Source organism: Meriones unguiculatus, chromosome 14 (assembly GCF_030254825.1).
Source record: "Meriones unguiculatus strain TT.TT164.6M chromosome 14, Bangor_MerUng_6.1, whole genome shotgun sequence".
In the NCBI taxonomy this organism is placed as follows: domain Eukaryota; kingdom Metazoa; phylum Chordata; class Mammalia; order Rodentia; family Muridae; genus Meriones; species Meriones unguiculatus.
The window spans coordinates 74,269,081-74,285,658 of record NC_083361.1 but is presented as its reverse complement, the minus strand read 5'-3'; the positions used below and the strand labels follow the sequence as shown (position 1 = coordinate 74,285,658).

At 38.4% G+C, this 16,578-nt stretch overlaps 1 protein-coding gene across 1 annotated transcript in view; it reads right to left on the bottom strand.

Moving 5' to 3' along the window:
* Rab38 (RAB38, member RAS oncogene family) overlaps positions 1–16,578 on the bottom strand; it is a 63,528-nt gene that overhangs the window by 32,261 nt on the left and 14,689 nt on the right. Inside the window, exon 2 of the mRNA XM_021662468.2 lies at positions 4,064–4,344. Coding sequence (XP_021518143.1) covers positions 4,064–4,344 — 281 coding nt within the window. The remainder of the gene's footprint in view (positions 1–4,063; positions 4,345–16,578) is intronic.

The window sequence follows — 16,578 nt, the reverse complement described above, 5'->3', positions numbered from 1 at the left end:
TTCGTGTTTCTTTTGAATGATAATAATGGCTACCCCATAAAGTCTGACAAATAGTAGAGTGGGTCGTTACACAAAACTTTTTGTACAAAGTTTACAAATGACAGGTCTGGAGAGATGCCTCAGTGGTTATGAGATCTTCCTGCTCTTCCAGAGGACAGGAGTTCGATTCTCAGGTTGCTCAAAACTGCCTGCAACTCCATCTCCAGGGGATCCAATGCTCCCTTTTGGCCTCCACAAGTACCTACATCTACACACATGTGGCACACAGATACACATAAGAAAAATAAGTAAATATTTTTATTTAAAAAAAATTATGAAATAAAGTTTAGAGATTGTCAATGTCTATTCAGAACACATAGAAGAGTAAAGTCTAGGAACTCCTGGAGGAGAGACAGCGTGATCTTGACCTTTTAACCAGACTTATGGTATGCTACATTATCATATGAGAAGCCCAATGCCAGCTGGTTAGATATGAGGATATTCAAAGAGTGATGCATAGTGTGCCCAATCACTGTATCCCAAAGACAAAGCCTTTTCTGTTATCCCACTCTGGGGAAAAAAAGGGGGGGCGGATTCTGTATTTTACCCTTGTCATCTATTTTCTCACTTCCTACTCCATTTAATTCATGGAATTTAGGTCATAAGATTGTGTCCTTTTGACGGAAGAAGCAATAGAGGAAAATATGAACAAGTGAGAGGGTACAGTGGGCGATGGAACTTGCTGCCGAGCCTGACAATATTCCTTTCCTGGAACCCACGTAGTGAAAGGAAAGAATAAACTCCTTTGACTTCCACATGTGTGAACACACAACACACACACACACACACACACACACATACACACACACATACCACAATAAAGAAACGTAGTAAAACTATTATACACAGCATATTATGGGTGTTTGTCTAAAATACACAAAGCTTTGAATTCAGTCCAATCCCTAACACCTCATAAAACCATGTGTGGTGGTGCATGCTTGTAAATCTCAGGGCTCAGGATGTAGTGGCAGAAAGACCAATAATACAAGGTCATCCTTGGCTGCAGAGTGAATTTGAAGCCAGCCTTGTCTAAATGAATAAATAAGAAAGAAAGAAAAAGAAAGAAAGAAAGAAAGAAAGAAAGAGGCAAAGCAAAACAAAAGAATTAAAGGTTTTTCCTGTGCATAGCTGAGCTAAAAACAAAGATCCCTAAAGATAATGTGTTTAGCATTTACTAAAATACCAAAAAGTGCCACAGTGTGAAATGCTCACTCTTCTCCTGCAATAAATACCATGACAGACGGTGCACACTCAAGCACATTCATTCTCTCAGCAGAAGGCATCCACAGGCATATTTACTTTTAACCTTAATTGAGGAGCTTTTAACTTAAAATAGCTGCTTCCCAATGCACCTATTGATCCTAGAACAATCTTAGAGCTATGCGCCCAGAGTCACTATGCATAGACTGGAAATAGTAGAGGAAATCTGTCAGGAGCAAGGCTGTGGGTAAAGGGAAACCAGAACAGAAAACACTGGAGGTTTTTCTCTGTAGATCTGACTCATCTTCACTATTACACAGATACGACATGCTCATTGTTCCCCAGCTACATTGCCTTACCTTACAGCTGCACCTGAAGCACCACACTTTAAGAGCAAAATGGAGCAAGGAAAGAAAAAAAAAAAAAACTGAGATACAGAAGGACCTCTCTTACAATGTTGCAGCTGTGTGTGCCTTAGAGCCAAATATGGACAGTAAAACCCAGACTAGCAGATGGGCTATGGGCTATGGCAACAATCAGTAGGAGTGTGTGTGTGTGTGTGTCTGTCTGTCTGTCTCTGTCTCTGTCTCTGTCTCTGTCTCTCTCTCTCTCTCTCTCTCTCTCTGTGTGTGTGTGTGTGTGTGTCTGTCTGTCTGTCTGTCTCTGTCTCTGTCTCTGTCTCTGTCTCTCTCTCTCTCTCTCTCTCTCTCTCTCTCTCTCTCTGTGTGTGTGTGTGTGTGTGTGTGTGTGATATAGTGGAATCATTCATAATGTATCTGGGAAACCCACATACATTTCCAAAATGATTACAAGACTTCAGAAGATGGTGAGAGGCTCCTGTCCTGTTTCTTGTTTTCTCCTTCTTCCAGGGATAGGGGCCTACGACAGAGAGCTTCTGAAAGACTCTACCCAGCAGTACATCAAAGCAGATGCTGAGACTCTTAACCAAACTTTGGACAGAGTGCAGGGAATCCTATGAAAGAAGGGAGAGATAGTGGGACCTGGAGAGGACTGAAGTTCCACAAGGAGAGCAACCCCAAAATTCCAGGCACAGGGGTCTTTTTGAGACTGATAATCCAACCAAGGACCATCCATGGAGATAACCTACAACCCCTGCTCAGATGTAGCCCATGGCAGCTCAGTATCCAAGTTGGTTCCCTAGTAAAAAGAACAGAGACTGTCTCTGACATGAACTCAGTGGCTGGTTCTTTGACCATCCCACTACCCCCAAAGGGGGAGCAGCCTTGCCAGGCCATAGAGGAGGACAATGCAGCCAGTCCTGGTGAGACCTAATAAGATAAAGTCAGAAGGGGAGGAGGACCTCCCTTATCAGTAGACTTGGAGAGGGGAATGAGAGGAGATGAACAAGAAAGGGTGGGATTGAGAGGGAATGAGGGAGGAGGCCACAGCTGAGATATAAAGTGAATAAACTATAATTAATATTAAAAAATTAAAAATAATTAAAAAATATATCTAAAGGGCAACTACCCAAGCCGTAGAAATGGAACATCACTGGTCATGAAAGAAATTAACCATAAAGACAAATACAATAAAATGAATCAATCTAAAGAAGAAGTAGTAGTAGTAGAAGAAGCAGAAGAAGAAGAAGAAGAAGAAGAAGAAGAAGAAGAAGAAGAAGAAGAAGAAGAAGAAGAAGAAGAAAGGGAAGGTGAAAAATCAAATCCCAAAGGTGTAAGACTCTGACAACAGGCACCAGAAATGTACTAGGTGAACCCTGTTAGCATGTCAGCCCTTGACATAAGTGCAAATGGCAGGACTCCAAACTTTTATAATGAAATCATATTATGAAGATTATATATGGTCACAGGAAGGCATAAAACAGCCATTGTTAGAGCAAATAGATTAAGATGGACTGAGCTTCTGAGGAAATTACACATGTAAGTCTTAGCTTATAACCAGAAGTACAAATTTTTAATAATTACTTTAGAATAGCAAGCGTAAACCAGGAAATTTGATAGAGGTTGATAACAGTGAGGGAACAATCAATGTTATCTAGAAAATCCACAGTGAGCATTCATTCAGACAGATGGCAAAGAAAATCTGATTTAGTAAAGATCATTTTCCTTCCTTTAAATTTAGTCTTTGAAGAGACGATTTGAACGGCAGATGCATGCACAAATGTGCACACTGGGGGTAGTGTGAGGCACGACTTTAAGTGTGATGTTCTTTTGTACCACAAAGGTTCTTGGGTCTTAAAGCCTTGCATATGCTCTCAGTCCTGGTACTCCCAGTCTCTCAGAAGAACCAGGAGTACCAAGCTAGGCCGTGTTCTCCACTTTCATACTATTCTTTCTCTTGCACTACTATTCTGGTATTCCCAGTGAGGTGGTCCTAAATTATCGTCATCTCTTTATTCATATGACAGAGCATAACTCCTGACATGCAAGTGAATGCATTTAATAGTCAGATTGTGACTCTAAGAATAAGACAATGACATGGAGTATTACATCCATTTCTTTCATTTCCTATGAAATTATACGATGCTGTAAGGACTAAGTGCAAGAAGGTTCGTAAAACACGCCTGTTTGTAAAGTAAGCTCACGAAAGTTGTGCGCAGTTTTAAACTATGATCAATGTGACCACGTACAAATGGTTTTGCTTCATTAATCATAATCATCTTAAATAGAAAATAATAATTTCTGCCCTGCCCACTCATTAGCCTGCTATGAAACAGAGCAAAGCAATTTTCTAACTCTAAATCATTGGACAGAAACACTATTATCACTGTGATAATGATAATGGTTATGTGTCAGGTTCTTCGTGAATCTTACTCCATTATCCGTATTGTTTAATATGGCATTACCTTGGCTGATGTTTCAAACCATCCTACGAAACCATGCTCCTTGCAGAACTGGTCCATCTTGAGTCCATTGTTCACAAGCACATCCTTCCCCTGGTCACATTTGTTGGCCAGTAAAACCACTGACACTGGCTTACCATTAGGGAGAGTTAATTTTGAGTCCAAATCATTTTTCCACTTGGCCACTGCTTCAAATGTGGCTGGCCTGGTGACATCGAAGACAATAAATGCTCCCATAGCTTCTCGGTAATAGACTCTTGTCATGTTTCCAAATCTTTCTTGACCTGTCACCAAAAGAAAAAAAAAGAAAGAAAAATTCAGAAAGTTATTAAAATTGGAATCATTAATTGTACACTACACTGGAGCTTCATAATGCTCCTCCCCCCAGATCAACAGGTAATATAATAAAGAGTTTTGCTGCTAATCTTTAAAGAGTGGATGAAAATATAATTATGTAGTTATGTTATATAATATTTGCAGCCAGAAGGAAACTTCATTTTAAAGAAATAATTGGTTTTTTTTTTTTTTATTGGGCCCGTGAGATGGCTCAGCAGTTAAAGGTTCTTGCTGCTTGGCCTAAAGACATGAGTTCTCATCCCCAGAACCTCCATGGTAAAAGGAGAAAACCAATTCCTACAACATGTCTCTGACCTCCACAAGTGTGCTGTAGTATGTGTGCTTGTGTGTGTGTGTGTGCACATGTATGTAAACAACATAAGTAAATAAATGTGAAAAATTATGAAATAGTTATTAAGAAAGTTTTGTGTATAGTTTACTCATCTATAACTCTGTTTATAAAGTACCATAGTAGGTGTATGTGGTTATTTACATTAAATTAATTAAAGATGAATAAAATTTAAAATTCAGTCTGTGGTAGTTAGCCACATTTAAAATGCTCAGGTTAAGGTGACCAATTAGAAGCTTTGTCTGTGAGATTTGATGAAAAAATATTAATACAGAAATAATAGATCCTTCTCCTATAAGAGAAAGAGCTATGAAAGACAGAAGTAAACCTTGCTAGATTTTTACTCACAAAGCAGCAGCCAATCCAGTGTTCCAGCAGGGCCACACTGCCTGACCCTGGAAAATTCAGCTGTAGCTGCTTGGGAAGTGAATTCACAGGCAACCAACCATGTCAGATATAGGAAAAAACAGTCCAGGTTTCAGAAACCCAAACCAGAAGTAGAATATATTTTGCAAGGAAAGGTGTACAGAGTACAGAGAGTTGTGGAGTAGCAGTATGACAGCGCTGTTTGTAGCCTGGATGAGCGGCAAAGCTCGCAGCAAGCTGCATGCAGAACTCAGTGAAGGGCCCCAATGAGCACCACAAAGCTCGAGCAGAACAGACTGGAGAAAGCATCAGAAGTGTGAAACCTAACCTGAAAACTTGTCAGCGATTGCCATCCTATACCCTTGCCATCCCTAGACAAGCTACCCAACTTGGTATGGTATTCAGACGGGTAAACACAGGCAAGTGGGTCTTCCAAACTCTTTCAAAACCTCAGCCACAGAAAGTTTTGACAAAAAAAATGATCCTCAAAACAACGGAGACTTTATTTTTTTATTATTTTTTATTTTTTTGGTTCAAGGACCACACATGACAATAACCTAGAACCCCTGCAAAGATGTAGCCCATGGCAGCTCAATCTCCAAGTGGGTTCCCTAGTAATGGGAACAAGGACTGTCTCTGACATGAACTCAGGGACTGGCTCTTTGATCACCTCCCCCTGGGGTGGGGGTGGGGGCAGCCTTACAAAACCACAGAAGGCTAGGGTCAGAAGGAAAGGGAGGAGGAGCTCCCCCATCAGTGGACTGAGGAAGGGGCATGGGAGGAAATGAGGGAGGGAGGGCGGGATTGGGAGGGAATGAATGAGGGAGGAAGCTACAGCTGGGATACAAAGTGAATAAATTGTAATAAATAAAAAATTTAAAAATAAAAATGAAAAATGAAAAAAAAAAAACAACACCAGAGAGAAAATTGCGATTTGATAGCAAGTGTCACATTCTGGGAATTTTAGCAGAAAGTGAACTTCTGCCATACAAACTTTTCGCACTTGCAAACTGACATAATTGTTTGCATTATTGACACTATAAATCTCTCTACCCACCTATGAAGTCTGATTCAAGAGACAAGACAAGGTGAAGGAGAAACCACATCTTCCCAGCTACAATCATAATGCCATCCCCTGTTTCACTTCAGAGCTATTTTATCATCATCATCATCATCATTACTATCATCATTATTGTTTTACACTTTTATTCACTAATTGTACTGCTATTGTTTTTTAATCTAGATCTCAGTTTAAAAAAAATATGACTGTCCTTTCTTTCTCTATACTACTCTAAACTATTTTCTCTAGTAATTCCCATAACTCTGTTGTGTGCAATTTCTTTCTTATTATTACTCTAACTTCCCCTCTTCCACAGTCTCTTCTCATCCAACTCTTAAATATCGATACCCTCACCTCTAAAGCCACTACAAAACATAGCCCTTTACCCAATACCCTATAGACACTATCTCTGAACTCTATCAGAACATTAGCAAGAGAACACATTATCTTCTAATGAAACTAAGATTGAGACTGCTATTAAATCAGCCACTGTGGTGGGTTTCCCCTTTAAATAGCATTATAGAATAATAAACTTAAAGACACCTCACCAGAGACCTAACATAAAAATAAACTAAAAATAAAAACAAAGGAAAGACTAGGAAAAAAAATGAGAAATTCCTCTAACAGAAGCATGAAACAGAAATGACTGAAACAATTCACTATGACATTCCCACAATCTCCCAACTTCTCAGCACTAGAAACCAATGAAAATGAGATGCATAAAATGCTAAAAAAAAAAAAAAAAAAAAGAGCGCAGAGTCCTACTTTTGAAAAAGATCAGTTGACTGCAAAGAGAGTTCAAGGAAGCAAATGAATGAAGAAAATTAGGACCTAGATAAAGAAGGTACAAAAGCAGCTAAAACCGTAACATGGAGAAGAAATTTAAATATCAAGTATTTAGAGGGCAATTTCAGGAAAGGATATTGAAACTACAAAAAAAAAAAAGAACCAAATACAAAATTTGGAAATGAAAGAATAGAAAGAATAAGTCAATCAAATAAAGAACAGTTGGAGGCATGTTCAACAGAGAAGATCAAACAGAAGGTCTAATTCAGGAAAAAAAGTGAAAATTGGAAAAAAACATTAAGACTTATAGAAAGATGAAATTAATGAATGTGACAAAACTCCCCAAGAACTATTGAATGTATTAAAGATAAAGAATCTCAAAATACAGGTGGTAGAAAATGGATCTGGCAAAGACTAAAGGAATAGGAAATGCATTCAAAAAAATTAGCAACAAATTTTCAGTAACTAGAGAAAAATTCAAATCCAAGAGGAATTTAAAATCCCCTAGTAGACATGACTGGAAAATAAACCACTACAACATATCTGTAAATATGCCAAAGGTACAAACAAACAGAACAGTAAAAACTAAAATAGATTTTTAGGTTTGACTGATCTTACTGCATATTGTTTTATTTTTTTATTTGCAAGTGCTTTACAACAAAGGTTTAATTATTAAAATGAACAGCCATGTAAGCATTTAGTCCCAAAGAGAAATAAATTACCAAACAAAGTTGCAATGTACAAGAAAGTTACCTCTTAAAATTGACAGAAATTTAAAAACCATTTCAAGATGAGCACAAATTAAGGCAATCATGACAATCAGGCCAACATTGGAAAAGACATTCAAAAGGGAATATTTAAAAAAAATTCAATGTACACAAAGAAGAAAAACATACTCGTTAGTGAGCACACAGGAAATAATACAATTTGTTTGAGTAATAGGTAAAAGATGGTTAATTGGTAAGGGATCAGTCATGTTCAACAAAGTAAACCAGAAATCTCCAAAATGAACAGGAGGACAGAAGACCCAAGAATGGAAAATAAATAAATAAATAGATAGATAGATAGATAGATAGATAAATAAATAAATAGATAGATAAATAAATAAATAAATAAATAAATAAATAAATATGGGATATCAAATAGCTCCTAGTAACAACCTGAAAGGCAAACAGGTTCAACTCATCTATTGAAAGAAACAGACACAATCATGCATTAAAAGCAATATTCAACTAACAAGCAGTAATAAAATCCATCAGTTTATGTACTAAGTTTTTAACTTATTAAAAAGAGCTAATTTAAAATCTAAAAAATTTTATCTAGTGACTGCTACATTATATACTACCAATATAGAATATTTGAATCAACACAGGTCATTGTATTGGGCAACAGTGCTCTGAACACTTGATACATAATGATGTTGCTATGAAAACTCCCTGCTCTCCCGAGCTTATATTTTAGTGGAAAGACAGATTAACAAATAAAGAATGTAGCATGATAGACATCCAAAATATATTTCCATCAAAGGTAATGAAACTAGTTAGCACACTCTGCATGTTTACTGTGCATCAAAATACGATTTGCATAAATGACCATTAAAGCACAACTATTATCCTCACTGTTTAGCTTCTCATCATTACCGATACTGTGGCGATTAGGATCACATCCAGGTTCTCAAGAGTGTTAGGTAAACACTGTCCCACAAGGCTATACTCCCAGCCATTTTCCACACTTCAAAATGAGAAAATTGAGACTTGGAATGTCTGTGTAGCTTTATCAAATTAAACAGATGGTAAGCTTACAAAGTGAGAATTTAAACCTCAGCTGTCTGGATCCAAAGCCAGGTCTGTTCACTAACATCAAGTACTTTCAGCTTCTAAACCACACTCTTGTGCTATCTTGACTGCAGATTTATGTTAAAGAAACAGCCAACTCAAACCAATTTTACAAATACTTACTGGACATCTATAAAATGTGTGCCAGTCTTTGTCCTTACAGTAAAACAGTGAACTAAACAGTCTCTCCATTAAGTAGTCTAGAATACATCAGTTAAAGAAATACCTGATATTGCAGAAGATCATTTTCTTTTATTTTTAAATTTTTTTTGTTGTTGTTTACAGATTTTTTAATTTAATCACTTTATGGCTTGATACCAGCCCCTCTCCTGTCTCCACCAAGTCTTGCCCTCATGCGCCCTTTCCCCATTCCTCCCTTTACTTCTTTTCATGAAGGGGATCCCCTAGGGGTTATCAACCCCTCCAGGCACCTCAAGTCACAGCAGAGGTCAGACAAAGCATCCCAGGTAGGAAAGGGACCCAAAGGCAGGGAACAGAGTCAGAGACAGTCTCTACTCCCATTTTTAGGGGACCCACATGATGACCAAAGTGCAGATCTGTTACATATGTGTACCGGTCTAGGTCTGGTCCATGCAAGCTCTTTGGTTGGTGGTTCAGTCTCTGTGAGCCCCCATTGGTCCCAGTTACTTTACTCCCTAGGTTTTCTTGTGGTGTCCCTGATCCTTCCAAATCCCTCAATCCTTCCTTCCTCTCTTTCACAAAACTCCCCAAACTTCGACCTATTGTTTGGCCCTGGGACTTTGTAGATTGGTTTGGGAATTAGTTTCAGTCAGCTGGAATTTGTTTTGCTCTGAAAATCTTCCAAATGAGTACTGGCAAGTTTCTTACACTTTCTCAACTGAAGCCTACGAAGTGTCTACAAGAATATGAAGACTAGTTTTAGGCACATGGAATACATTAAGCATAAACTAAGCACCCAACAGTCAAATTTTCTTTACTATGTTAAAAACCTAACAGAAATATGAAGTAGGTTCTAAAAGCAGAGTTTTGGATCAGAGTTTAAGACAAAACACTATTACAGGTACTTCAGCACAGACAAAAAAGTAAACAAAATCCTATTCCTTCAATACTGTCTATGATGATTGCTGGAGACAGGAGTCCCCAATAGTCGATGAAAGGTGGATTTTAATTTTATGAGCCCTAAACTCTTATTTACACAAAACATAAAATTACATAAATCAGAACAAAGTAAGTATGCGTCTATTCTCATAGAAAAAAATAAAACACTGAAAATGCAGCAAATGCAGCATATTTTTTAAAAAATGCATACCAACATAACCTCAAAAATACCTTAGATAAACTTAGAGCACAAGATTTTCTGCTAGTGAAGCTTAATGCAAGGTAATGAGTGCTTAGTAGGTTGTGTTCACATTGGTGTTAAGAAATGTACAGTTTCCTAAACATCTCATGAGAAGTGATAGAAACTGAGGACTCTTGCCTTGGTATCCGAGTTTCTCCTTATGATTGTGTGCTGGAGTGCAGCATTTCATCAGGACAAGCACATGACTATCCAAAAATGTCTTACATAGGTTGCACCACAGAAAAATTAAAAAAAAAAGTTTCCCATCGTCATCCTGTCAATAAAAGAGAAGGGTAAAGCATTCTTCATATGACACACAACCCACAGATGAACTTTCCTTTTTCCCAAGTGACCCCACACACACAAACGTTTTTCTTTTTCTTTTTTAATGCCTGATACAAATAATGATTTCCTTTGATACTGTTTAGGGTGGAACATGACATTTCAGGACAAAGGAGGAAGAAAAGCCTTCTGTGGTCATTCAGAACTCTTTGAGCCTCTACGCTTGTTAAAGATGTCTTATGATCTCTTTAGAGATCTAACCAGATGAAGGTCAGTCATGGGTTACTCAGTAATCTGCTTGTCAGTAGGTTTGCAAAGTAGGTAGCTCCCAAGAATGAAGATTTTACATTTTAACAGATGGCCAAGTGTCATCTTCAGACTGTGGAAAAAGCAACGTATGGTCTTATACACTGACAGAGATTTAAAAAGAATAATGTGTGTGTGCATGTGTGTGTGTGTGTGTGTGTGTGTGTGTGTGTGTGTGTGTCTGAGTGTGTGCATGAGTGAATGAATCAGAAACAAGGAGACGGTGATGGCAACTTGGTTCTAGAAAGAAAAGACCTTTGTATATGGAGGTCACTGGGCCAACCCACTGGGAAACTTTGTATTTTTGACATTCCAGAAAGGGGTCATGGGCAGACCAGAGCATTTCTGGCTCTTACATCTTATCCTTTCTCCATCAGCTGACAGCCCTCTCTGCTGATTCTTGTTAAAAGTAAAAACCATGTGACTCTCAGTGTGTGCCTGCTTATGGGCAAGGCAGAGACTTGTCCAATCTATCCTGAGTGAATTTAATTTAAAACAAAACAGACACTATCATTCAAACACCATCTCTGGCATTACACTACCCCCTCAACATGCATTTACTGGACAGCTACTTAAATCTGTTCCACTAATAATGTAGGCTTTTACCCATGAGAAGCTGCTTGCAGTTTGAGGGATGCGAAATTGTAAACACATTCATTTAAGGAGTCAGATGACATGGGCCTTAATTTTATCACCAGTGGTTTTAAACAAATCAAGGTAGCCTTGCAAATGTTTCTCTCTCTGCATCTCAGTTTTCTGCTGTGCTAAATAAAATTGATAAGGCTGATACCTAAGGCCCCCTTGTTGAAAACATTGGCTCTACTTTCTGACAGCCTTAAAAAGTTTCCTTGGTATCACAAGCTTAGAAAAAAAATCATATGCAAACGTCATAACCATAATGTGTATTATATACCGTTTTCACTTAATAGTGTTCTTGCTTGTTTTCTGTTGCTGTGGTTAAAAAAAAAAAACAGCTTGTAGAGAAAAGGCTTTATTTGTTTTACAGGTTTCTCATCAGCGAAGCCAAGGCAGGGAATAAAAGCAGAAATCTAGAGGCAGCAACTGAAGAGGAGATCACTGAGAAATGATGCTTCCCAGCTTGGTTTAAGGCTCCGGGTGTTTTTGATACAGTCTGGGCCCACTTGCCTACAGATCAGGTGGCACCGCTCACAGTAGGCCAGGGCCCTCCTACATGAACAAGCAGTTGAGGTTCCCTCTTCCTGACTCTGGGCTTATGTCAAGTTGACAGCTAAAGCTAAGCATAACAGTCAGTACCCTAGATACCGTTGCTGAGTACAGCCAAGCAGCCAGTCTCATAAACAGGCATAAAACCTACAGCAGAAGCACAGAAGCTTGTAATCTACAAAATGCTCATTACTTTGTATTAAATTTCACCGACACAAAATCTTGTGCTCTTATCTATTTTCCTATATATATATTGCGTTTTCAGTATTTTATTCTTTCTATGAAAAGTGATGTGTACCTACTTTTTTATGATTTGTATGATTTTATAATCCCATGTAAATACAGGGTTGGAGAACATTAAAATTCAAATCCACCATACATTGACTAATAATGGAGACTCCTGCCTCCAGCAATTACTAGCAGACTGATTGGACGCAACAGGACTTTGTTCAATTTTTGTTTCTGCTGAAATAACTGTCATAGTGTCTTGTCTTGAACTCTGATCCAAAACTCTGTTTTTACAACCTAAATCATATTTCTATTATGTTTTTAAAGCAGTAAGAAATTTTTTTATTGTTGGGTGCTTAGTCTATGTTAATGCATTCCATCTGCACAAAACTGGTCTTCATATTCTTGTAGTCAGTTTCCAGATGGGGAGCTTAACTGAGAAAGTGTAAAAGACGTGCCAATACTAAGCAGACTGGTACTTTTAGCCAAGTAAGCCTAGCCCACCAGTGTGCGACCTCAGACTAGTCTGTTCACTCTTATGGACCTCTGTTTTCTCACTGTCTACTCTAAACTACATTCAATGTGAGTTTTGGAACTCTGGCAGGTGCAGTAGTTACAATTAGTAAGTTCACAGGACCTGGTATTGTCAGGATATAAGTATCTGGGTTTGCCTGTGAGGGAATAACTGGATTAGGCTGAGCCAAAAGACCAGCCTTAACTGAAGGCAACACCATAACACGAGCTAAGGTCCTGGTCTAAAAAAAGAAGGAAAACGTCAGCTGAGTCCTGGTATATTCGCTTCTCTGCTTTCTAAATGTGACTGCAGCGTGACCAGCCACCCCTGCTGCGGCCACCGTATGTGCCACCCTGAACTGTATCCTGTGGAGGTGGATGCAGATAGACTTAATTTGCTTTGGTAGGCATTCCATCACAGCAAGGAGACAAGTGACTGATAGAGCAGGGGCCCAACTTGCTCACTGCCTACCCATCCTGTGTTTGCCAGTCTGGTTCACAGCATCACCGACACAACCACCAGAATGAACGGTTAGGCTGTCTTCCATCCAATACCCACCCTGAATTCCACTACTGAAGAGGCTCCTAGCTCTGCCACTTCCCATCCCTCAAAATTGCCACTGCCTGGTAGAGCACGTTGACTGTCACCTGAAACCACGGCAGGTCATGTATCACTTTCTCTCTGCCAAGATATAAATGTGAGTATAACTCCACCAAGACATGTCTTCCAATGATTTCAATAAGATAGCATTTTTAAGAAATCAGAAACAGCCAGGCGGTGGTAGCACACCCTTCTAATCCCAGCACTCAGGAGACAGAGACAGGCGCATTTCTGAGTTTGAGGCCAGCCTGGTCTACAGAGTTACAGAATAGCTACAGAGAGAAACCCTGTCTCCAAAATCAATCAATCAATCTGAAATATCTCTAGAATGCCTACCCCTGCACTAGACTTTTTACAGACTTACTGTATTGGCTTTGTGTGGAGCACAGAACTCTTTGTTTGTAAACACCCTCTAGTTGACATTAATGTACGCCTTAATCTCATAACCCCAATTTTATGACTATCCACTTACAAAAAGGTAATTCTTACTCTCTTTTGTGTCATTTTAGTTGTTCATTACTCACACAAATTTAGAAAAAATATTTTCATCAAAACTGTACATAATGCTGTATTTCTTCTGTCTCCATCTACATTAACAAAAATCATCTCTCTTTCTTTAAAATGCTTTATGGCCCAGTAATATTGGAAAATTCATCTCCCTAGAGAGCTGTAGGAAGCTTTTCTGTGAGTGCTAGGAATATGAACTTGGGTCCTCCTATTTGCCTAGGAAGCACTCAACTTTTCAACCATTTCCCTGGCCCCAAGCTAAAGTCTTTATCTTACATAAAGATATATCACCTCTTACCAGTGAGAGGTGATGGCTCAGCCATTAAAGACTAGACTCACAACCCAAAGTTTCATTTTTTTACAGTAGATCAGTATACAGTCACAAGCCACTGGTATGTGCTGGCATACTTACTCTAGAGTCAACTCTCATTCCTAATAAATAATTAAGAAATGTTTATTGGAGAAAAAAATCAACTTTATTTTAACAAGGTCATACACATGGTATTGCAATAAATTTTAGGCTTGAATGGTATATTTTTTAACCATTCTCATCCTTCAGAAATAGTGCCTTGTAACGAATTTCCAAAAACCTGTTCGTGTTTGGGAATTATGGCCCAATCATAAGATATAAAGGGGCCATAAACACGTTCTCTCCATTTGTATAACTAATATGTGAAAAATCAGGAACCCAGTATAAAATTAAAAGTAAATATATGTCTCTTTCACCATGCTCTCAATGAAACCTAATATAATTACACAGTTCCTGCTGTGGTGAAAAGAACACTGGACTGTCAATAGAGTAAGCTTGTTCAGAAGGCTTAGGGAAATCCACATCCTATGAAAGGTGACTGACAATTCTCATGTTTTCAGGAGCCTCAATGATCATTTGGTGATAGATTTTAATCTCTTCACTGTTCACTATTTTGCTCCGATAGGCCAGTGACAGAAAGGCATGTATTAATCACTATTTTCCATCATCTAGGCATAAAGTATACTTAATACCAACCTTCTATAATCACAGCCGAGATACTGGTCCACAACCATAATCGAATTTCTATTACCCCATGACCAGCTTTGAACTCTGTAGAGTGAAAGTTCATTACGGTTCACATACTGAGAAACGCTGTTGTAATCGGATATGAAATGTGCCACTAAAGGGCTCAAATTCTGAAGGCTCATCTATTTGAAGGCCAAGTTATCAAGGAGCGGCACTTTTTGAAGGTTTAGGAAGTGTGGCATTGCTGGAGTAGATGTAGCCCTGTTGGGGGAAGCGTATCACTAAGCATGGGCCCTGACGGTTCAAAAGCCGGTGTCAGGACCAGTCTCTCTCTGCTTGCAGGACACTCAGCTACTTCTCCAATTCCATGTCTACCTGCCACCCTCTCTGCCATGATGATAACTGACTAAAACTCTGAACTGTAAGCAAGACCCCAATTAAATTTTTCTTTATAAGAGTTGCCTTGGTCATGGTGTTTCTTCACAGGAATGAAACAGTTTTGAGGAATATGTGTGTGTGAAATATATTTTATGTATAAATGCATAGATTATATTATATATATCCCCCTCAGTTTGTCACAGTGACAGAAATGCTAGATAAAACCCTATACCTTAGCTCCCTCCCAACACACAAGTATAGGCTTAACAAGTCTTAAACGTGACTGCCTTGCTGCTGTATTCTTCACTGTCAATCTATTTGGACTTATGTAAATCATCTCATCTCATCATATAACAACAAACAAACAAACAAACTAAACCTTTAAAGCTTATAACTTTTTAGGAATAGTTCCAGAAATCAGAATAAAATTTCTTTGATTTCATGGAGATTGTATTGTACTGTTGAGAGATCAACAATAAATAAAAATAAGCAAAACTGAAATAATATTGTTTATCTGTTTTTTTAATAAAATGGTGAAAAATAAAGCAAGAAAGAAAAAAAAACGTATTCTGAGGATGGGCTGAGAATTTAAAAGGTTGGATACGGAATCTTCCAGTAAAAGGATATCATTTGGACAAAAACCAAAAGGGTGAAGTAATAAACTATATGAATATTTTGTAAATTGAAACAGAGGGAATGCCTGTTACAAAGATAATGAAGCACAAATCAGTCTGGCAGTTGTTGAAGAATGGGGATTATGTGGGATGGCAAAGACCGCACATGGCTCAGAGCAGACTGGCATGAAGCAAAGCAAAAGGTCTAGAGTACAAACAGTTTGGTGCCATTGTATTGCTATTGTATTTAATTCTGGCCAAGAGATGAAAACACTGAAGGATTGCATGCAGATGTGAAATCATGGCTTACTAAGGCTGTTGCATTGGGAAATCTTGACTTTATGGGAGTCAAAGTAGGACCGGCGACACCAGTTAGAATGGTATTGCAAGAATTGGCAAGAGATTATTATTTGAACTAAAGTAATAGTTGTGAAGATTGTATCTTGGATACAACTGTAGACAGAGAAAGCGGAGGAATTGAACAAGAAGGGATGACTCAAGCATGACTCCTATTGCCTCAAAGAAAACATGACTCTACCATTAGCTGGGATGGGCATGATTTCATCAGGCCTAGGTTTGATGTGTGAGTCTCAGTGGCAGAAAGTAAGGCAGGATTGTGACAGTTACAGTTGAGATTTCTGTTAAGAAATATGTTACATAAGTAGTTGCCTTTATGGCCACAAGTTCCAAATGGAGATCAAGACTGTGGATTTAAACTATATTTGTTTTTAAATTCTGTGTACTGCTACTAAACTCACTTTCTCTGGCCCTCCGTCTCAGTATCGACATTTGTGGATATTCATGTGCCTAGAGCTGATGTACATGATCAGAAGTTGAACTGCTAATTAGTGGTG